Source organism: Melospiza georgiana, chromosome 1 (genome assembly GCF_028018845.1).
Source record: "Melospiza georgiana isolate bMelGeo1 chromosome 1, bMelGeo1.pri, whole genome shotgun sequence".
Lineage (NCBI taxonomy): Eukaryota > Metazoa > Chordata > Aves > Passeriformes > Passerellidae > Melospiza > Melospiza georgiana.
This window is the reverse complement of record NC_080430.1, coordinates 122,530,418-122,553,753: the sequence shown is the minus strand read 5'-3', so window position 1 is coordinate 122,553,753 and position 23,336 is coordinate 122,530,418. Positions and strand designations below refer to the sequence as shown.

At 42.2% G+C, this 23,336-nt stretch overlaps 1 protein-coding gene across 2 annotated transcripts in view; it reads right to left on the bottom strand.

Annotated features, from left to right (window-relative positions):
- The window catches only part of KCNB2 (potassium voltage-gated channel subfamily B member 2), a 183,684-nt gene extending 163,856 nt beyond the window's left edge, over positions 1–19,828 (bottom strand). The window contains exons 1-3 of one of the 2 annotated variants that reach the window (XM_058024331.1): positions 19,748–19,828; positions 18,707–18,906; positions 1,913–2,597 (exon numbers count right to left, since the gene is read on the bottom strand). In XM_058024331.1, coding sequence (XP_057880314.1) covers positions 1,913–2,491 — 579 coding nt within the window. In that variant the 5' untranslated portion in view covers positions 2,492–2,597; positions 18,707–18,906; positions 19,748–19,828. Of the gene's footprint in view, positions 1–1,912; positions 2,598–18,706; positions 18,955–19,747 lie in introns of those variants that run through there. The other variant, XM_058024323.1, reaches the window with a different exon arrangement.
- Positions 19,829–23,336: the final 3,508 nt, after the last annotated feature.

Below are 23,336 nucleotides of genomic sequence, written 5' to 3'. Positions count from 1 at the left end.
AACATGCAAATGAATGAAAACAAGTCACAGGCAAAGAATGTAAAAATCAGTATATTACTTTTGTTTTATTCATCTGCTTCATCTTGCTGTGTAGACTCCTACCCAGTCTTAGGAAAACACCAATTAGGCATATGTCTCAAGCCTTAGAGAGAACTGCCTCGGTTTCTGTATATGACAGAGGCAGCCTTTCACACACAGATCTGCCTGCTGGATGTCTCTGGGGCGCTGTCCGTGGCCGGGCGATCCCGCAGGTTGCGCGCAGCGTGTTCAGCAGCGTGGCTCAGACAGGATTTCCCCCTGCCCGCATCCAGGAGGAGAGGCCTCTCATGGAACACACTGGTGACATTCAAGGTGTGCAGGGCTGAGAAGCTGGCCCCGAGCCCTGCAGGCAGCGCAGGAGCTGTGTCACAGAGCTGCTGGCGGGGGCTGATGGATGTTAGCTTGCTCCAGGGGATCACGGTGCGTAACACGGCCTCCCCGAACCCTGTTTGGCAAAACTTACACCCATCTGCTTCCCCTCTGCTCTTTCTCCTGGAGAGGAACATATGGCCCAGAATATGTATCTTGGAAGCAGAAAATGTATTCATGTAGTTTTCTAAAATATTCTGAATAAATTTATTCATGTAGTTTTCTAAAATATTCTGAATACATTCATTTTTCTCCGATAAGCTTTTATTCCACTTATGAACCTTAAATTCTGCCACAACATTTTTTTTAATAAAGTAAGTTCCTTGCTTAAAAAGTTAGGCAGCTCACAAGAAAAATGAAAATTAAAAAAAATGTGTATTGTACCTGAATAATCAGAGTTACTATTGCAAGAAAAATCTTTGCCAGAATTCTCATTTTTTTGTCAATTGCAGCATTCTGTTTTAATACTTACCTTGGTCCCAGAGCATTGCACCCAATAACAAACAACAACAGAAGAAAATAAAGCCACAGTTAAGCTTAACATGAACATCTAAACATCAAACATTTTAGAGTCATTCAAACTGGAGATGAGCTTCCAAAATTTGCCTCACATTAATTAGTGCATCACACCACAAACAGAACCACTAAGTTCCTCAAGATGGAAGAAAATCTTTCTTTTAAATACCAGTACCAATATCTGTGTGTGCTGTCCCATTTCCACAACCAGGGTAAACTTTTCCGTTGTATCAGTGAAACTTCAGCCAACTTCCCTGTTTGGAGACAGAAGAACTGGACCCAGGATTCACCTGAATTTGTTCTCACTTCTGACTAAATATATATAAACTTTACACATCTATATTTGTGTGTGTATACATGTATAGAACACATACTTGTTTATATACATATACCTGCATACACATAAATATGCATGCATATATATATATATATTATTATTTTAGTATTTTTTTACAAAACACTCTAATTCTTGATTGCAAAAATGGAGTATAAGAGAAAACATGCCATAATAAAACCATGCCAGACCAGATGATGATTCTTTGATAGCTTATCCAGCACAACCCACCAAACACTGACACACCACATATGCAGGGCCTGTAATGGGACAAGCAACACTGAAATGGATGTTTGTCATAACCAAATACTTTTCTAACAAACAAGTAGATAATGTACTCTGCATTTTCATTGAAGTGTTTCATATGGAGTCTATTAAGAATCACACAGATGTTTCTCTTCACATGCAGCAAAAGCAAAGTACAGTACAGTAGTACAGTAGTTGCCTAAAAACCACTGAACTAAACAGGATTCCTTCTGCCAATTTCAGTGAGTTTAGGACAGATTTGGGTGTTTTCACTAAATGATGTGTAGATTTTTAGATTCTTCTTTTCTCTAAACATTTTAACAGATGTTGTTGATTCCTACAAGTCAAATGCATGGGTCATGAAACCATTTTCTGCTATCTTTGTATTAAGCCTATTGTTTATCCTACCTTTGCTGCAACAGATGAGTTGGGTTTCTCAAGCAAGTCCCAAAGCTTCTTCCTTTTCTCTGGGCAGCAGGTATTATCAAACTCTTCCCCTTCTCTCTCTCTCAATGTCTCTGCCTCCCTCCTCAGTTCCTCATTCATTTGCTCTTTCTTTTGATGGTATCTTGCCTGGCAGCAAGATTCTAAATATATTTCATCAATCCCCCAGTAATCAAGCTCCTGGCCAAAAGAGAGAGCACACATTTCTTCCATCATATGTAGTTTCCCTGTCCTGTAGAAATTCAAAATGGAAGTGAAAGCCCCTGGGTGTCGATCAAAAAAATACTCATTTTCATTCAGATTATAATCATCACATACTTCTAGCAGAGATTCATGGGTATTGCAGTCTCTGAGCTTTCCCAATCGTGTCCTTGGAAGTCTGTCCAAAGTCCTCCACAGCACTTCATGGTTGAGTCCACCAACATTTATTTTAACTCTCCGCGAGCAGGCTTTGCTCCTGATGATCTCCACTGGCTCCGGAGGCAGAGAAAGGGTGGACCTTGAAGACTTTTTGGTGATGCCTGGTGGAGCTTTCTCAGCCATTCTGAAAAAGATGAAGTTGTAACACCAGAGTCTGTAGGAAAATGAGCTTGGGGACTAGGAATATTTGGGCAGAATCCTCTTCAGACAGACACCTCCATTCCTGAAGCTAAAAAAGACAAAAATTAAAATATTGCCAGGTACAATGCATCCCCCAATCTCTCCCCCTCTCTTTCAATACTTTCATATGCAGATGAAAATTTAATGATTTTAATTTGCCCTCTTTATAGTGATACTCTTTGTGGTAATATCCAGAAGCACTGGAACAGCTGGAACAGCTAAAAGCACTATGCTTAAGCAAAGGAAAAACTCACTGGAATTCCTGTATTTGTGAAAATCAACTGCTACAATTTGTAAAAATGACTTGGATTTTTTTCTCTTTTTTTTTAAGAATCAGTTTCCGATGCAGCTGTGTTAGCTTAATCTGACTACTTATCTTTCAGTGTGTGAGGTGTGCAAGGGGAAAGATTATAGGGATATCTATAAGTAAAGACACAGGCTAGTCTACGTTTTATTGAAAAATTCAAATTTGGGAGACTGAAACGGAATAAAACAATCACAGCATATCAAAATCCCCACACCAAGCTGCTTCCCTCCTTGTTACAATTCAAATCAATCTGTATTATTTCATGGGTAAATGTTATTTACCAAACAATTCAAATGCCATCCTGAGAAGTCGTATTTTTTACCACCACACAGCACTTATTTCTTTACAAATGAGTGAGAAGAATCCTAAGTCTTTTGTGGCCAACTGACCAGTAGTACATGTTATACAGGCAAGGGCCGTGCATACAGTTCTCTGGATCCTCTGCAAGGCTCTTCCCTGCCCCACTGTTCACCTGTTACATTGCTGCAGACAGACTGAATGACAGCAATCAGTGACCTCAGTTTCAATAATCCACAAGTGCATCCTCACTCACTGTGCCCAGTGCTTCAGAGAACTGTGAGGTGCAGCTGCTTGTCACTAAATGTAGAATACCAGAATCAATCAGGAAGGAAACCCACCCACCAGCTCTACTGCTGCCAGCTGTCAGACACAGTGCTTAAATATTCACCTAGCAATAGTATCATGGCCAAAGAATGCTTAGACAAGGCTTCTGTTTCAAACTTGGAAAGTCCTCAGTAATTCCCAGAATTGACATCTCCTCCTCCTGTTCTCAGCAAATCAACAATTCAACAGTCTGGTGGGTTGTTTTTGATTTTTTTTTTTATTTGCTTGTTTTGTTTTGCTTGAAGTGAAATAAGTCTAGCAAATAAAAGAATTTGAAGTGTACAAGAATTTGATTGTCTTTGCAGAGTAAAGCATGAAAGTTGTGCTGGGAGGGATTTCTGCTTAAAAATACAGCAGGAGTGAACACCTGGGAGGGGTTTGAACTGTTTGTACTGAAGTACCAGTTGGCACAAGAACAAATAGGTACAAACTCATCATGAGAAAAGGCAGAAAATTGAAGGAGAATTAGAAGGTCACACAGACCAGATCCACACCAGAGCAGTGAGGATTTAGAATAACCCTTTACTAGAAGTATCAGGAAAAACAAAGAATAATTCCAGTGTGTCCTCTGACATGCCCATGATGGTATTGACTATGTTGCTGGTATAAAATCAAAATTGCTAAACTACATTATAGCTAAACTTTAAAAGTTCCTCCACCAATAGATAAAATAAGACGCAGTCAACTACAGCCCAGGTATGACTGTCATTTCCAAAAACATCAGAAAAGAGGAAAATTACTTATGAGGAAAATACTTACATCTAAAGATTTACTTCTTTGTTTTGTGCATAATCACAAAATTGCTAAACCATGGCAACATCCCAGAACACCACAATTTTAGTTACCAATTTCACTGTCAAGCTGAACTTCAAAACTCTAAGGGTCCAAATATTCTGCATCTTCCCATCCAGCCTCCAGCACTGCATTGTGAGGATCCCTCCTCATCTCCCAGTGAAACCCAGAGCACTTGTGTGCCTAATTACATAAGGGTTTAAGCCTGTAACATTTACCTTCATTGAGAAAAATGGTCATCTGATAACTTCACTTTCAAAGACAAATATCCTATTAAAATTGAAGCCCTGGCATCAGTAGGTTTGCATAATATATATCCCTTTCTTTTGTGTGTGTTTTGGTTTTTTTCCCTCTTGAACTTAGGCTGATTTTTCCCTCTGGTTTTACCCTCCTCTTCATTGCCTTATGTGCAGGGGGATGATGGTGAGGCTTCTGAGAAGTGAGGGACTTCAATCCTTGCAAGATCTCCTCATTTAAGCATTTCCTAGTGATCTGTGATGCATTTATCAGTCTTCTGACATACAGACAGCTGCACAAAGAGTAAACAGTTATGAGAGGATATTTCTCTACACAGGAAATATTTGCAAACTCTATTTAAAAAAAATCCTTTTAGATTTCAATGCACAATGATATTTCTCCTTTAACGGTTATCTTACTTAAGAAAACATAAGAATTTAAGAAATTCATAAAGAGGTTTTGTTATTCTTCATGAAATCAATCAAGTCTTCAGGCATTTCCTAGAGAGGTTCACTAGTTTATTCACTATTGTATCTCAGGGATTTATTTTTCTGTTTTTAAAATGAAAATGTGTATCCTAATATTAGCAATATCAAGTAACAATACAACAGAGATCAAGCATCTCATCTGATTAATCTTCAGTTAACCATATCCTTATTTATTTTTTCTGATTGCAAAAACAAAGGATTAACAAGACTATGCATTGTTTTAACTTTTCTGCAGTGTAGTTACCAGGCATATTTTTTAAACAATGCAAATACTCTAGTGTCACCATGACTGGTCTAAAGCTCATAAAACATTTTTTGGTTTTTCAGTAGAATTATTGGTTGCATTTTCCTACTTGAGGAAATGTGGCTTTTCTAAAAAACTTTCAAAATCCTGGTGGTCATACTGAAGTCAGCAGTGAAACATTATTAAGTTTAGTGTTGAGAATGTGCTATGTACATATGCATGTACCAAGGGATGAACCACCATTCAAAAAATGAAACATTCTGAAAAGATTAAAAAAGCACATTGTCCCAAGTGAAGAATTTTGAACCATGAGGCTGATTTTATGCCTTTTTTACAGAGCTCATCACTGAAATATGCATTGAAGAAGGAGGATGTATAACTTAAAAATAAATAAATGAATTATTTTAGTTTCCTTCATAAGTGCTTTTCTTCCCACCTTCTTTCATTCTTCATACCTTCTTTAGTTGTCTGATTATAATTTTTTAAAAATTTCTTCCTGAGCAGCTTTTCCCCAAACCTTGGCTAAAAAGTCTGGTTTCAATTGTGCCCTTAACCACAACACAATCAACAGCCTTTACTTTCACAGTCATAGGGTCCCTTTACCATCTTCACAGCCCTCCTCTGGGCACTCTGCAATAGCTTTACATTATTATATTGTGGCACCCAAAACCGCCCCCAGCACTCGAGGTGAGGCTGCCCCAGCGCAGAGCAGAGCAGGACAATCCCCTCCCTTGCCCAGCTGGCCATGCTGTCCCTGATGCCTTCCAGGGCACGCGTGGCTCTCCTGGATGCCAGGGCACTGCTGGCTCACATTCAACTTGCCAACAACCAGGACCACCAGATTCTCTTTCCACGGCATTGCTATCCAGCCTCTCATTCCCCAGCCTGCACATCCATCCAGGGTTGTCCCATCCCAGGTGCAGAATATGAATATTAGTCCTTGTTACACTTCATGTAGTTGGTGATTGCTCATCTCTCCAATTTATCCAGCTCTCTCTGCAGGGCCTCCTTGCCTTCAAGGGAGTCGACAGCTCCTCCCAGTTTAGTATTCTCAGTGAACTGAATATCCCTTCCAGTCCTACATCCAGGTAATTTATGAAGATGTTGAGGAGCACAGGGCTGAGGATGGAGCCCTGCAGAACCCCACCAGTGACAGATCAGTCTGAAGTCATCCCATTTACTGTAACCCTTTGTGCCTGACTCATGAGCCAGCTGCTCACCCATCCCATGATGGGCTTATCCAGCTGTGGCCTGGACATCTTATCCAGAAAGATCCTGTGAGAGATGGTACCAAAAGCCTTACTGAAATCTAAAAAAGATTACACCCACTGCCTTCCCCCATCAACTAAGTGGGTCACCTTGTCGAAAAAGGAAATTGCCCTTATGTTACCATGTAACATTTCTAACTTAACAACTCACATAATCAATTTAATACAAAATCACCAGATCTTTCATTACAACAAAATTTTACAAGTGAGGTTACCTTTACAATTTATTAAATTATGTTTCTGGATTTCAGCTACTGTAACTAACTCAGAAGATTTTTTTTTTTTCATAAGAAGACTTAAAATACTTTCCAGCTTGGCTCATTGCCTTAACCTTCAGGCTGTGTGCAATTCCACCACGCACCTTGTCCACCATGGGCAAGTAATAAATGTAACTATCACTGGCAAAGCCAGCCTGGTGATAGAAGAAGCCAGCAGGTCTGAAGAGTCTAAGATCAATGTGCTGGACTTCTTCATGTGCAAAAATGCTCATCGAAATCAAGGAAGATCTGGGGAAACAATTGTTGCTTTTACTAGTTTAGCTGTTAAAACTGACTAAAGGCTTAAGAATTTCAGGCTGTATTCAATGCAGGTATGTAACACTTTCTGGGAAAATTAGCTTTAGGCTTTGTAGTTGTAATGCCAGGGGAAATTCTGAGCAAACATTAGGAAAAATTGGTAGAGAAAAAGACAAATTCTACCCCCATATATAAGAGCAAATCTAGATAAACCCTGCATTCTTCCTGTGCAATAATAAAATTACTTTGTAGCAAAATACCTGTAATATTACATAAAACTCTTCAAATCAAAGTCAATTCTTTGCATTAAATAAAAAATGAAAACTTCAAAGAGTACAACTCGAGAAGCTAGGGAAAGCCAGAAGGAAGGTTAAGTGCCCTCCCCCGCACCACAGACATGCAGCTTTTAATGGTGTGACTCTCACATCAATCCCTTCCTCTTTACATGAACGGGCAATTATTTACCATTTCTTTTCATCTTTCTCATTCAGTATTTGGCCTCTGATGTTACTCAGCTTTTCCTGCTGCAAGGCCTGCATTACACACAAAGTGCTGAATTCCCCTCAGGGAGCTCTCCCTGTCCTACCCAAGCACTTCCAGGGTATCCCAGTCTCCCCTTCAGTAGGAGGCCATTACTACCATTGCTTTATAATGTAGAAATGAAGGTCATAGATGCCTGAGGTACCCAACAATTTTGGCTGCTCAGATTGAGATAGCTGCTTTTTACAGAGTCCCTAGCATTTTCAGCCCTTTTGATGGGCAAGCCTGACCAGATTAAACCCTCAGGCTGAGGAACCCGGTTATCCGTGCTGTCACGTTGCCGGAGCACAGCCATGGCACAGTTAGGACTCTCCCAAGTCATTTGCAAGGATGGCTGGAGAGCTCACATGCTTCGAGGCCTGCTCCTAGTAAGTGGTTTGTTCCCAGCCATCCGCCTTGGAGTGCAGGGCAGTGTAACTGCACACAGAGGGGTTGCTGTGCTGAGCAGTGCCAGCCCCTTCCACGGACTCCGTGTGCAAGACCTCTCCTCCAAAAGGGTTCACATCCCAGCCACTCTTGCATGCCTTAGTCATAAACATCTCTCCCAATCTTTGTCACACAAATTTTGCCAAAGAAGATGGAGAAGTTACAGTACATAAGCACGCTTCACTGCTGGAGCATGTCCTGCATTTAAAGCAGAGAGGAAAAAATATGCAGTACCTAAGAAGAGGTTGTATCATAAGAACCCCAGTAAAAGTGAACAATTTTGCTTTCTTCTGACTTTTAAGGGACAAACTTCTACCATTTTTGTCAGAAGATGTCTTTTTGTCAGAATTTGTCAAGTTGTTTTCAAGAAAAGATTTGATTAATTAATTTCCTTGCTTTGAAAACAAATGGAAGAGTTTTTCACAATCTGCTGGAAGTGTTTTCAACATTTTAAAACAAAATCTGGTTCTAGATGTACTGATATTTAACTATCTTTTTAAAAGTTCAAGAAAGCTCTGGATTAAAAAGAAGACATTGCGAAATTATTAAACATTAAAGAAATTATTAAATGAGTTATTCCATTCAAAGTATTTATTTTCAAGTCCAAAGAGTCTAAGATCAATGTGGTGGATTTCTTCACGTGCAGAAACGCTCACCGAAATCAAGAAAGATCTCAGGAAACAACTGTTGCACTTACTAGTTTAGCTATTAAAACTGACTTAAGGCTTAAGAATTTCAGGCTGCGTTTAATGCAGGTATGTAACACTTTCTGGGGAAAATTGCTTTAGGTTCTGTAGGTGTAATGTCAGGGGAAATTCAGACTGGACAATAGGAAAAATTTCTTCACCCAGAGGATGGTTGGGCACTGGAACAGACTCTCCAGGGAAGGGGTAAGGGCACCAAGCCTTTCAGAGTTCAAGGAGCATCTGGTCAATGTTTTTAGTCATATGGTTTAGTTTTTAGTTTTAGATAATCCTGTGAGGAGCCGGGAGTTGAACTCAAAGATCCTTATGATCCCGTCTAGCTGGAGAGCTGGAGGTACTCTGTGATTTAAAAAAACCTTCAGAAAGCCTGTGCTCACCTCAGCATCTGATTCTTAAAGCCTACAAATGAGATCCAGCAAGTCAGCCAAGAAAAGATGAAAGAAGTTGGTTGTGACAAACCAATATATTTTTACTGAGCAAACACATTTTTGCTAACTTATTTGTTTGTATGATTCTTCTTTCAGTGTCTGTTTTGCTGTAATCTCTCTGCTGCCACATCTTAGCTCTCAAATGTCTGCTCTTTGTTTCAAAATATAAGGCTCTTTAGTTTCTTAATGGTGTGCTGTGGGATCTTTTACTAGAATTTCCCCTTAATTTCAGTTTTTAAAAAGATAGCTGAGGTGATAGCTAAAACTCTGCATAAAAGCATCCTGCTCAAATGAGTTGTTAGTTATTTCCATTTCCCACCTCTAGAGAAGTCACATCTCATACAGTTAAGGATTGGCAAGCTGAACGCGGGAAGTGTCAGGAAACATGTCGAAGAATTCCTGAGCATCCTTTGTATGTCTCAGATTCATATCTATATGCAAGAACACATGCATGTGTGCACAGGAGAGAAGTATCTGAGATTTGGTTATCCAAATTGCTGGTGACAGCTCTTGGCACAAGTCCTCAGGGGCTTCAGTGGGTGACACCACTCAGAGCAACGCGGTCTGAGGGGGCAAAGAAGGACCTTAGCCTGTGTCCCCTGTGACACATCTTCTCTGTGAGCAATGCCTGGCTCTTGACAGACTACAGGCAGGGGCAGAGCTGTTACTGGAGAGCTGAGTCTTTCCATGAGCTAAGACAAATCCCACCTGTTGCTTTGACTGCTCTGTTAACAGCTATAGAAGGGCTGGTCTATGAAAAGTAAGATTTAAGAGTAAATCCTTGCTTTAAGAGTAAGTCCTGCAAAATCAGCTCTTGGGGCTATGGCTAACTGGTCTGAAATGATGATTATCTCTACTTCATAACAGATCTCACCAGTTATTTATTTCTGGTATGAGAAAATTTAAACTTTGGCTGCACAAAGTCTTGGAGATCTGCAGGAAAAAACTCAAAAAAGATGAGGCCTTTTATAGACCAACTTTTCAGATTGACTAAATCAGTCTGTCTGCTAACTCGCTGTTCTCACCATCTTGAGCACAGAGGTGTCTTTTAGATGGATGAGCTGAACTTCACCAAGGAGCAGCAGACTCTGAGACTCTATATATTCCCTAGGAGCCTTGGATAAGAAAACCCAGACAGAAATAGGTAAGGTGACAAAAGACAGAAAAAGAGGGAAAGTATAAATGATAAAATGTTTTTAAAGTCTTGAAGTCACACAAGCCCAGCAGTTTTGGCTTATCTGAGTTTTCTAATACCCCAGTAGCACTTGTAATCACTTACTGAAGCTCTTACGCAAGGTAAAGCCACGTGGGTGGGCTCTAGACACACTACAGGTGATGCAGACTGCTTTACAAAAAGCTACATGCTCTTGAGAGCATTCCGAGTAATTTTACCTCAAGTCTCATGGAATTTAGGGCTCAAGTGGTCTTTTTGAGTAGCAGCTCTTCACAAGTCTGTATCTGAGCACTGGGATTGTAGCATCCCCTCAGCCTGCACTGGGGTCTCAAGACAGCACTGAACATGGCTTTGTAGGCACCCAGTGCTGAATCAAGATCCCCACAAAACTTTATTTCAGATCAGCTTCGACTCTCTCTTTCCTTACCAGCAGCTCTGCTGTTGGTGCTTGTGACAAGTGTGGCTATATGATCCTTACAAAAAATCCTGATGCATTCCTGCTCAGTGTACAAAAACCTTTCCATTTCCATTGCAGGTTGAAATATCTCTCATTTAGGATGTTTTTGTTGGTCATGTCTGCACTTTACTGCTCATGTTTACGATTGGTTGCTAAGGGCTGTTACTGCTTTTGCCAAAGATACTGTCTTTCACTGCTTATTTAGCCTTCCCTGGAAACTTCTGAGGAGATGAGCTGTCACAGAGAAGTACAAGGCCGAATGGCAGATCATTTTCTTTAATGTCAAACAACCTGATATTACAGAAATGTGATTATGTAAGGTCCTCATGTCAGGTCTAAATCAGACTACATATTTATATCCCAACTAGCACTCTGGATCCAAAGGTTTGATTGGTGCTTCCATACAATTCTTTGAGAGTCTACAGATGTTACATGTTCAGGATACACTAATAATAGCAAATACATTAATATTAATAAATTAGAGCTTTGAGTTGCAATTTATCCATCCACTACCTGATTTTCTCCTCTAATTGCATTGCAGTGCATTAAGATGATGGAGGAGATTGTCAACACATCATTTGTTCTTTCAGGAGGCACTAATGTAACCAGTTGTCCTAAAGCAATTGGTTTTAGGGTTATTCTAAATATGTTAGCTTCTCTAACCCTTCAATCTTCCACTGCTCCCTGCCAGTAACAGTGCTGCCAAGTAGCTGAAAGCAGTGAAGAACTTCACAGATGTCTTTTTGTTCTGCTGAAGAAAAGCCTGCACAGTGTAGTAATAAATGATGATTCTAGATTTCTAGGCAGGGAAATATTACACAACATATAATATTATCCTATATACATAGAGAATGATGTCTGAAGCAGAGGCACATCATACAGAAGAGTCAGATTTTATCCCTCTTTGAATAAATTTGCACCCAAAATTTTGGAAGTTGCATTTTGGTCAGAATCCTGGTATACTGTTGAGTTTTCTAATAAAGAAAAAACATGCAATGCCACCGTCCCAAATCTACAATTAAGAAAAGCAGAGTTGTATTCCTAAGTGACTTCGGAAATTAAAACATTTGTGTTCAATTGCTGCTTCTGTCAAAATTTCATTTTCAGCCATTTCTAAGAGGACTGTTCCCTGATTCAATCAAGGTGAATGGTAGGCCTAAACCTACCTGGGCCACAGACAGGAAGAGACTTGGCCAAGGGTTACAGTTTGAAAGGAGCAGACTTACTCAAGAGACATTTGTCTCAGCCCATTAGGAGCCCATCTCAAATTCCTATTGTGGTCCTTTACAGAAGCCCTGAAAGCAGAACAAAGGAATTAATCAGGGCTTGATTTTTGGGAGACTCAATTTTTGACAAGTGCCTTTGCTGTTTGTTTTTCCATAGCTGGAAATGTCCCCGAGGTCACAATGTCCCCGAGCATCAGCAAGTCTTTACAGAAGGCTCTTATCATTAAAAATTAAGACAAAATTCCATCTAATCTTGATCTGAAGAATCCAACCCTTCAACATCTTGATGTCTTCAACTATAGGATGCCTTGGAAAAACATCCCAAACAACTACTACAAACTGCTGTGCAGAGCCTTGGGGAACCCAACATCTTCTTTTGCCTATCTGAGGAAAGCAGTCACCCAGAAAACAGAAAACTTTGCTTCCTGACCTTATCTGTGACCTTATCAGTTTTGGTTCCACAAAATGCACAAAGATACAGTTGGTCTGGGGGTCAGTAAGGGGAAGCTGTTCTTAGGAACTCCAGTTTAACACTGTAGAGAAGAAGCTACACTGACTTTTAGTCCTACCTGATACCTAGAGTATTGATATTTTTTGACCCTCAAATTGACCTGACAATAGAAAAAAAGTGAAGACTCACTATCATGCACAACCCTATGCTACTGTTACTATAATTCTGAAATCAAGACAGGCTAAAAGGAACACTTTTATAAAAATGCCACTATAAATTAATTTATTTACTTCTATCAAGCCAAAATGTATTTTTAAAAGCCACAGCATCCTCTTAAATGTGCTTCATCAGAGCCATTAGTTCAGGGTTTCTAATATTAAACACCCAAGTCCCAAGTTCAAAGAAGGGTGTGGGAACCTCTAAGGCAGGATCAACTCGATACTTCACAGTCAGGAAGAAAATGCTCTTAACTTCCATCCAGGCCCAATGCATAAGCAGGATCAAAAGAGGCACAACCACATGATATTCTAAGCCTGGAAACCTCCTCTTACAAGAGGTATGTAAAATAGTCCTTCAAAAGAATTGAACAAGGTCTACTCTTTCCAAATACACCTTGAGGTGGTGGCCTTGGCTCCACCTTGATGTCATTGCTTGGTCATTAAACATTCACTGAAAGGACCACACTCATCCCTGTGACTCAAACCTGTGGTTTACATCTTCCAGGCTCCTGCTGCTATCAGTAATCCCCAGGACAGCTGCAGTGATGGAGACCATCCCCACTCCTACTGAACAAGAATGAGGCAGCGTGTGCTTGAAAGACAACAGACACGAATGAGTCTATAACTGGAGGGTGTGACCAGTCCTTTGGTGGGTGGTAATCTTGGACTACAAGAAGTGAAATGTTTATTTGCATCATGTTAATCTATGAAAGGCCTAAAAGCTCAATTTTTCTCCATCAGTACCCAAACCACAAGATTACCGAGGAAAAGCAAGGTATTATTGCTTCTACCTGGGTTATCTATTAACATGTTGAAGCAGATAAACATTCTCATCTCTTCTTCAGTTCAAAAGGAGCAGAAGATACTGCAGAAGCACTGCTAATGCCACTTTAATGGCATGCCTAAATAGGGACCAAAGTGACTATCAGTAGCCAGGCTAGTCCTGAGAATAAATTCAAGTACAAAACTTACCCAGTTAAGAGGTTTGCCCTGTGTCAGCAATAATAAGAATGAAGAAAGCATAAGAGGAAATATTCCAGAAGGCAAGACCTTCTAGACAGCACTCCTGTCAAGGTAGAGCGACTCTGTGCTGTTAATCTCAGCAACCACTGGAAAAGCACGTTCAATACTGTCATTCACAGTTGTGTGATTTCAAGGCTAATTAAGCCTATTCACTGTTTTGAGTCTACTTAAATACATTAGTGGGATTCTTCTAGCTTCTGCAGCTTGCCAGCACTTTCTGCTCAAACTGTCTCAGAATGTCTCTGGTATATGCAAATTTACACTGAATGAATGGCTATAAATTATAGCAGGATTATTCTGCCATTTGAGATGAGATGAGGTCAACAACCTTGTAGGTAACCAAATCTTCATACCTTAAGAAGGCAAATTACAAACTGAAAACTGTATAAAAAGAAACACTGTGGCTTCATTTTGAGTTCTTGCATTTGACTGTAATTTTTATCTCTATATATAAGGAAAATAGAGCTAATTTTCAAAAAGTTAACTATTGATGAGGCACTGTGAAATACTACTTTATGAACTGCCTTATAAATGCTCTGAGGCAAATTTATTCTGTATTTGGACTGTACTGCCATAACTGATTTCTATTTCTTAACTTGTTAGGCAATCAGGGGGAGAAGCTCATCTCCAGTGTCATCAAAGAAGATTAGGTTTGAGAGCTTTGTTCAGTTAATTATCAGCACAGCTTTGCATTCATTTCCTCGTAGCATGGTTTTACCTGAAGGGCTGACATGTATTTCCTAACAAGCTAGTACCTGGATACGATGGCAGCGAGAACACCTTGCAATACCAAAGTCTGATTTCCTAGTAGGAAGCACTTTCCTAGGAGTAACACAAACCTAGGGGCTTATGCATCACGTGCCAGTGCTGTGGTGAGAGAGCTGCCCAGCCCCTCTGCCTTGGCTCAGGCTGCAAATGCCCTCACACAGTTTTACAGGGCACTGTGCTCCCCTGTCAGGGTGCTGAGAGGGGCAAATTGGTCAGTTCCCATTGTTCCCTGTGAAGAGTTCAGCTGCTCTTTATCGCAGCCTGCTCCTAAATGCTCAGAGCTGCATTATGCCAGCATTACATATATTATTTATTGGCTAATAGATTGTTGTTCTGACTCTCTTGCTGGTGCCAGCAGTGATGCTACTGACTACTCTTTATAGTCATCCAGAGAAGGAACAGGGATGTACAGAATCCAGACACCTAAGTCACAGCTGATCTATCATTATGGCTAAATATAGATTTCCTGCATTAGAAACAAATACATTTAAAACCCCACTGATTTTACTGGCCTGAGACTTTTTTTAATTGTTTCCCTACTGTTCATACCATAATCCAGGAAGAAGTGCATTCAAAATAATATTCCTTGTTTTCTGATTATGCCGTTAACATCATCATACTTTGATGCTGGTGAAAAAAAAGTTTAAGACACTCATCCTTTAAGAAATTCATCCATTAAGAAACTCCATCCCTCCAGACTTGGAAGAAGGAATGTATTGCACAGCAAACAAGTGAAAACTTAGAAAGATGCCAATGTGTGACTTGTGCTGAAATTTCTGCACATTCTGTAGCAAGCACTGGGACGGACAAAAGGCAAAATAGCCTTTGCTGTCCTTCCAGATTTTTATGAAGAATACAGGCAGGTTTAAACCTGATAGATTTTAAATATCTTGACTGATGCATACTCTCCTAAGGCTTTTATGGTATATAGTGGTTTGGGAAGCTTTACTGGGACTGACTTTCTACAGTAACCAAGATAAGAAATCTCCAAATTCTGTTCAATAAACACTTGAGTTGTTAAGCTTCTCTGTTCAATTTTTTAAAAGAATTTAGTCATATATATGCATTTTACTTGGACTTTATTTGAGCATGACTGAGCACTGTATATATTATAGCATGCAATATGATACCTCCAATTGCATAATAGTGAAGAAAAAGTCAAAATAATGAAATTCTTTCCATATCTTTTCCATATAGCCAGAGAAGTATAGATTAAAAACATATGAAGCTATGGGATTGCACAAAAATCTACATTTGCAATAGGATTACATTTACTCTGTAATGTCCTAAGGAATTTCTTAGCACATTATCCCATAGAACACTGTTGCACATCTTAAAAAATCTCTGCAATTTAATATTGGAAAATTTATTTTGGTTTGAAGTTAATATTCTTGTTACAAAGTAAACACGCATTTCTCCCTACTAAAATGTGAGTTAAAACACAATTCCAAAGATTTATTTTGAAATCCAAGAAATCAAATACCCAGTTCCACTACTCCAGCAATAACCACAACAGAAACATGCCAACTACAGATGGGAAATAAAAAATATTTTCTCTTGGGATGCTCATATCGTATTACTAGAAACAGCAAAATACAACAAAGTAAACTACAGTCTGTTTTTTTATCATGCATCCATTATAATGTTTATTTTATATTATTGTTTAATGTTTAGTTTATATTTGTTTTATATTTATGTTTATAATAAATATAGATAAATAAAATACAGTTCAGATACCCCTTAGCTAAAAAAACCTTATTCCTGAAGATGATAAAAACTTACTATTGCAATATTAGACAAACATGTATAGTCCTCTCAGAGGCAATCATTGCTTAATTCCAAGAGCTGTGAGCATTGCTGGGTCAGAAGACATTATGCAATGAAATGATGAATTAATAGAATTGACCGTTGAAAACATCCAAAAATTCATTTTTAGGCTGCATGTATGTCTACTGTGATGAAGCTGAAGTGTTGTGCAGCTTTAAGTGCTTCCCTTTCTGGCTGCCATCTCTTGCTGTGGGGAGCAGCAGGTCTGTACTCTGGTAAAACAGACAAACACCTCCAGGAGGGTCTGCAGTGGAATCCCACTGCACTGACATACTTCCAGTCACTGCCCCCTTCGCCAGATATCTCAGCTTGCATTCCTCCTCTGAGCTGAGACCAGACAGACCTTCCCCAAGGTGCTGTTTATGTCATGACAGACGGAGTAAAACACTGACTGAAATATCCTTCAGCAGGTAGCTTTAAATACAGCAACATCATGGAATATACTTTACCTGCACATGTGGTTACATGAAGCTCCGGGAAGTCACATAAGATCAGAATTTTTTTTTCTAAAAGTGACAGTAGCAAACTGTTTGGCAAAATCCCAGCTGTTGGCAAGAAAGCTATTGCAAATCTTGACCTCTCGCCTTGCTTTGAATGGCAAGCCAGAATTTGCCAATTAACTTTCACTTAGAAGAAGAAAAAGGCTGAGTGTGAATAAATATATGTGATATGGCATTGTTAAGGCAATGGGACATTTTAAAATGCTGGAGCAAATGGAGATGTTCAGGCTGAAGCATGCTGCTCTGAACAGCACCTCTCCCTCATCTCGAGCTGAAGATGTTTCACTGCCTGCACACATCTGAGTGAGGGCAACCTGCTGAGCTCCAGCAACAGCATCCAGCCAAGAAAAGAGGGAGAGAAATTTGAATGCTGTGGTTAGAGCAGCCTGCAGAAGCACTCATTGGAAAAAAAAATAACAACAAGCCAGCTGCAAGTTCCACTAATGCTGAACTAAGTGAGAGTTTATCAGTTGTATCAGATTTATCAGCTGTTTGAACAGAATAGACAGAGGTGCTAAGAACCAGAAACAAACTATTTTTTTCTGTACTGCATCTTATCTCTCTGGGAAAGACTCCAGAGTTTTGCTAGCACATCTTGGTGATCAGAGAACAAACAAATTCCATAAGTGGCATGTACTCACTGACCCTGCTCCCCTGCAAGTTTCTACTAAAACTCCCTGGAGGATCATGTCCCAGGCTTGGTGGAATGTTCAGTTTTGCAGACCTTGCCCAGCCTCTGAGGCTCGGTGCTAGCTCTGCTCTGAGCTGGACAGACTCGCCAGCTGAGCAAACTTGAACTCTCGGTGTTTTTAATGCAAAATGTTACCAGACAGGCTTTTCCCCCTCCCAAGCCTGCCCAGTCTCCCTGCTGTTCTTCCTCTCCTAAACCAATCCTGGCACCTACTCAGAGCTCCAGGACAGGGTCACTGAAATCCTTCACTAAGGTGTGCTTTTAATAGCAAGGTCTTGATGACTATGTATTCGCTAAGGAACGTTGTCTCCACCTGATGCTATGGACACTTGCTTTCTTACACAAACACTGAAAAAGTGACAATTTTGGCAGTGTTGCTAGAGTCAGTGTTTTCTGCATTGAATTAAAATGTCCAAGAAAATGCATATATATTGCCTATTGTATCTTAATCATTATGTAACTTGAATTGAATGAAGTCCAAACCCTACTATAAATATGGACAGTACATACACAGGGTATAAACAAAGGTCTACCTTCATCCAGGCAGTGAAATTCTGACGGAAGAAACACACTGAATGGTTTGTAGAAGCCATGTAGCCAATGAATATGCCTATTCAAAAAGACATTTCGATTTTTAAATCCAGGGGCCAGCATGCTCCCTACCTACAGAAAGCATATATGACAGTATATTTTAGACTACCACAATGCTACATGTATTTTCTTCTATAGAGGGGGTTTTTCAGTCCCCGGGAGGATGGGATAATTCCAACGACAGCTACCGAGAAGGCTGAGGTTTTGTATCATCAGGTTTCCACAAGCACTATCAGAGCATCGGAAACAAATGACGAGCCTTTATCGCTGGAGCTCACCCACGGCAGGAGGCAGAATACTACGAAATGTCATTCCCTCCCTCCCTTTAGCAGCTCTGAAGGAACAAAAACACAAGCCACGGTTTCCGAAGCGCTCCAGGGTGAGGGTTCTGTTAGCCAGCCTCAGACGGATCCCGGCAGCCGGGGAGAGCCCCGCGGCTCCGTCCCGCCCCGCCGATCGCGCTCCCGGCCCGGGGCACCCCGGGGCTCCCGCGGGAGCTCCGCGCTCCCGGCCCGCCCGGGCGCTCCCGGCCCGCGGGCAGCCCTCGGCTCCGCAGGCAGTCCCACCAGGGCGGCAGCGGGCCGTGCTCGGGCTCTCCAGTAAACACAAATAAACGCAAAAGGCAGCCCTCGGCGCAAGAGGGATGCCCTCCCGCTTACCTGGCTCCGCGGGCGCCCGGGGCGCCGCCGGGGGCTGCAGGAGGGATTCCCCGGCGCTGGCAGGGGCTGCTCGGGCTTCCCCGGGCACCGCGCGGCCGCCACAGCCACGGCAAGGGATTTGTTTTGGTCGCTCCTTCCCGGGGAGGGTTTTCCTCTACATTCTCGGCTCCACATCACCGCCTCTCCCGGCACGGAGAGGGCTGGGGGTGGAAAAACCACGGCAAAGGCATCTCCCTCCTACCCCCGGAGACGAAAACCCGCCGGAGCTGCCGCGCGGCGAGCGGCTGGGGTGTCGGGCGGAGGATGGGGGGGGCCGGGGGGGATAAGAGTGGAGCCCTCGCTGCCCTCGCCCCGCCGTAATCCCCGGCTGCATGCGAGCCGCCGGCTGCCGGCGCGGCCGCCCGTGTCTGCGGCTGTGCGCGGCGGCGGCGGCGGCGCGGGGCGGGGGGGCACGGCCGCTCCCGGCCGGGGCACGCGGGGCGCCCCCCGCCCCCCGCCCGCCCGGCGCGCTCCCGAGCGCCGCGCGCGCCCCCGCGCCCGCCCCGCGCTCCCCGGCACGGCGGGGGCTGCGCGCTCCCGGCACTGCCCCGGCGGGGCGCGCCCCGCTCCCCGCACCGCGCCCGGACCGAGGGGGCGCATCCCCCGCACCCTGCCCGGGCGGGGAACCGCGCTCAGACACACCAGCCACGCACAGACACCGCGCCAGTGCCTCGGGAGGGGTGCACACGCTCACAGACGCACAGACAGACACACAGACACACACCCACACCCACTGGTGCACATGCATGTACACACACAGCCCACACTGACCCCCAGGCAGGGGATGTGCACACACACGCGCACACACAACCCGCGCTAAGGGCACCCTCCAGGCAGGGGATTCCCCTCTCACACACGGCTGAATCCACGTTAACATTCCTACGTATGGGATGCACGCACCTCTCAGACCTCCCCAGACAGGGAATGTGCGGGCTTGCACACAAACACAAACACACACACTTCCATGTACTGTCCCCTCCCACACACACAGACACACTCCACCTTCTCCTGCTCAGTAGTGCATCCACAGCATCCCTTCCCAGTTTTCCTTTCCCAGCCAGGGGCTGGAAAGCCCAGCAGGGCGCACAGCACACAGCACACAGCACAGGACTGTACCCCGCCGATGACCCGGCCGACCCAGCCTTGCTACTGACATCCTGAGAGCCTGCCGAGGGCTGAAGCCCACAGCAGAAATCCAGTGCCGGGAGAGCCAGGACCCTTCACCCCTTCATGGGGCAGGGCTAATGCATTTTTGTCATCAAGTCTTGGCAAGGTTGCAGGCTGCAATCAAGACTTCAGCTGCTCCTGCTGCCTCCCATAGTATTTTATAGCTCTTTATTGTTTTTCCTTGATCATTCCAGATAATGGGAGGAAGTAGTCTCTTTCCCTCATTCATTAGTGCCCCACTATATTTCAGGTATCAGATTAGAAAGCTTTTTTCCTTTTCAAGCTCTTCTCTGTTTCTCAGGTTTCATAACAGTCCATCTGTAGCTTTGCCCTCTGCATTGTGTTGCTCAGGCTTCATCATCCTGTAGCTCTGAGATTCAGCCTTAACTGTTGCACATTTTGCTGCTGGGATGAAGGCTTTCCAACAAAGCCTTTCCTATCAGCTTCCTTTTTTTTTTTTTTTTTTTTTTTTTTTTTAATTCAAAGACCTCCTAATTCTTTTGAAAGCTATCCAAGAAAGAGATTGGGCAGTATGTGCCAACATGATTTTAATTACAACCCACCAAAAAAATAGGTTAAACTTTGAATGCTCATTTACTGTTCTGATGTTCACCCATATTATGTGAAAATAAAATAAATAAAATCTCACTGTCTTGGGGACACATAAATGTATGATTTTTAAAAAAGTTTGCCTAGCTTCTCCCAGCCTAACTGCAGAAGTTTTCTGAATGGCAACCACAGCAGTAGTCCTAGTCTGTGCTGAGTTCAAGGCTAGATTCCTATGAAAGCTCCAGCAGAATGTACTTTTTCTGAAACCTGGACACCTGTGGCATAGGCATCCATGCTGCTCAGCCTAGTCTTACCCTTATGGTCAATCAGGGAAATTCTCTTCCATATCTTACATGTGATAAACAAAGCTCCATAGCAACCCATTCCTCTCCTCAGCTACTCCCCAGCTGAAATGTTGGTATCTCTGTCTTTCATATGTTCCACCCCTTGTGTGTATCCACGTGTCTCATCATTAATTTTTGAATGCACCAATCAGTTTCAGCTGAGCAAAACTCTCAAAGGCAATTAAATTACAACAAGTTTAAGAAAAAGAAGGCAGATGGATGAAGTTAAGTACCTCTTTGTGCTCAGAGCATGGCAAAGGTGACATTAGGAGTTCATGTGCTCAAAATCTGCATGTACATATGACATCAGCGAGAAAAGTTAACTGGAGCATCTGCCTTCTTAGCCACTGCAGTTCAGTAAAGCCCATGAGGCAGAGCTATAGGAAACTGGAGTTCATTCCTTCCGATTCTCATTAAATAATAGGTTGTGAGGAGCTCCAGTTCTCCTATACAGCTTTTCATGATGCAGTGAGTGGTTTTGAAGCACGCTGTGTTTTTTTGAGATTTTATTACTTGATTTTTCATTTTTGATAAAGGAAGAATGTCTTATCTCCCTCTCATACACACACCTCCAGAGACTAATAAGTCTTGCTTATTGGGAAAACTGACAGAAAGAGCAGTTCATAGGTGAGTTGCTGCAGTTCACTGGCTGCAGTGGTATGCATGCTGTTAGACACTGCTCCAGAATAAGCAACTGATCTGCTTTCAACAAGGAGAAGTTATTCTGGAATAAAAAGCTCCTTATTTTGCTAGTATGTCCGCAGTAAAAGTAATTTTATTCTGGGAAATTATTTTTGCACATAGAGGTACATTATCCTGCCTAAATTCATGTTTACATCACTGCATCTTTGTTATTCAATTTTCCTTTATAAAGAGATGCTAGCAGTTCTTAGCTCACTCCTTTTCTAGGCTTTGAGCATTTATGTTTGTGAACACTCATCTTCTGCTCTTACCAGCATGCTTGGATATTGAAGGGAAGCCTTTGTTGGCTCTCTAGTTATCAGAAATAAATGCAAAATGTATGGCCATGCTGCTGAACAGTGTCTTTCAGATCATGTGGGAAAGATTTCCTTTAGAGGAGTTTAGTCTCAGTTGGTCAGATAATGGGAAGAAAGAAAGAGCTTGAGAGAAAGAGAAATCTCTTTTCTACCAAGGTTCTGCTGCAGGATTTTTCCCCCTCATTACAGCAGTGTTCTTCAGAATACCTTTCATCCATCAAGACCATCCTTGTAAACATCCTGGGCCTCTTCCTTCTGGCTTAACACCCAATTTATATAGATGAGCGTGCTAGGTCTCTGTGAGGCAGTGCTTCCTAAATGCCTCCCAGCAGTGAGAGGAGAAGCTGTTTAGAGGAAGGCATGGATGGAGAAAGATGGGCAGACATTTGGAAAAGTACAACTTAAAATTACTATGACCAGGAGGATTGTTCAAACTCACACTAAATGTTGCAAGAAATAATTGTCTTCTCCACTGCTGAACACCTTGACCATGCCAGTGAACTCATGTGAGCCCCTCATTTACTTGCTTTTGAAGAAAGAAGAGTGGGCTTATGTTTGTCAGGGCCTTGAAGGCATGACCAGGACTGCTGGCCCTGATCCACTTTCCCTGAGGACTTCCCAATCCCTGTCTATGGTCCAGGACACCATTTCAGCTCAACACAGGGCTTTCAGTCCCTGCCTCAGACACACTTCCCTGTGGAGAAGGGAATAATCTACTTATAGACTGGTTTAATGGCTATTCCTTCTTGTAGGAGCAGATATTACATTAAGCACCAACAGCAGCAGGACTGCTGTAATCAGCATCAAAGCTGGCCTGTCTAAATAAATGGTTGATCATTTTCCTGAGTGTAATCATATTCGTTGTTGCAATGCTGAAATATGGTTTTGAAATGTATCTTAATTTCCCAGCAGTGTGTCTAATAAATGGCAAAAATAAGTTCTAGAAGAGTGAAGCCCATCCCAGTGCCCTTTGTAGCACTCAAGACTTGCAGAAAAAACAAGTCAAACAAAGGCAGCTTCTTGGCCAAGTCCAATATTCTCTTGAAATAAATCACATTAGGAATAGCATCTGGCAGTAGCATAACCCACCACAGTTCAGACCAAGTCTTGCCTTTTCTATTCTTGTTGCCACAGATTTTCTCCTCTTCCAGAGGGGCTCCTGGAAGTGTTTTCAGCCCTTTCACAGGCTGCAATGAGACAGCAGTCTCACTAGTGTTTGAAGGCTGCCTTGTGACACATCCAGGAGTGATATGCTGCTGCACACAGGGACAATAGTGGCAACTTTCCCCTCTTTAGTTGCCATTGAATGGAAATTTACAGAGCTGGGTATCCCAAAACCAGAAACAGAGAAGAGCAAGAGCATAGCCAGGAAGGACAGACCATGGGAAATATGCCATTGTAAAACAAGCCATAACTTGGATGGGTTTGAGGGTAGCGTTTTGTCTGTTCATAAAAATTGTTCATTGTTCCTTTCTTCTCTAGGTGGATTCTTGGAGGGTTTTGTTTGGTTGGTTGGTTGGTTTTGGTTTTTGT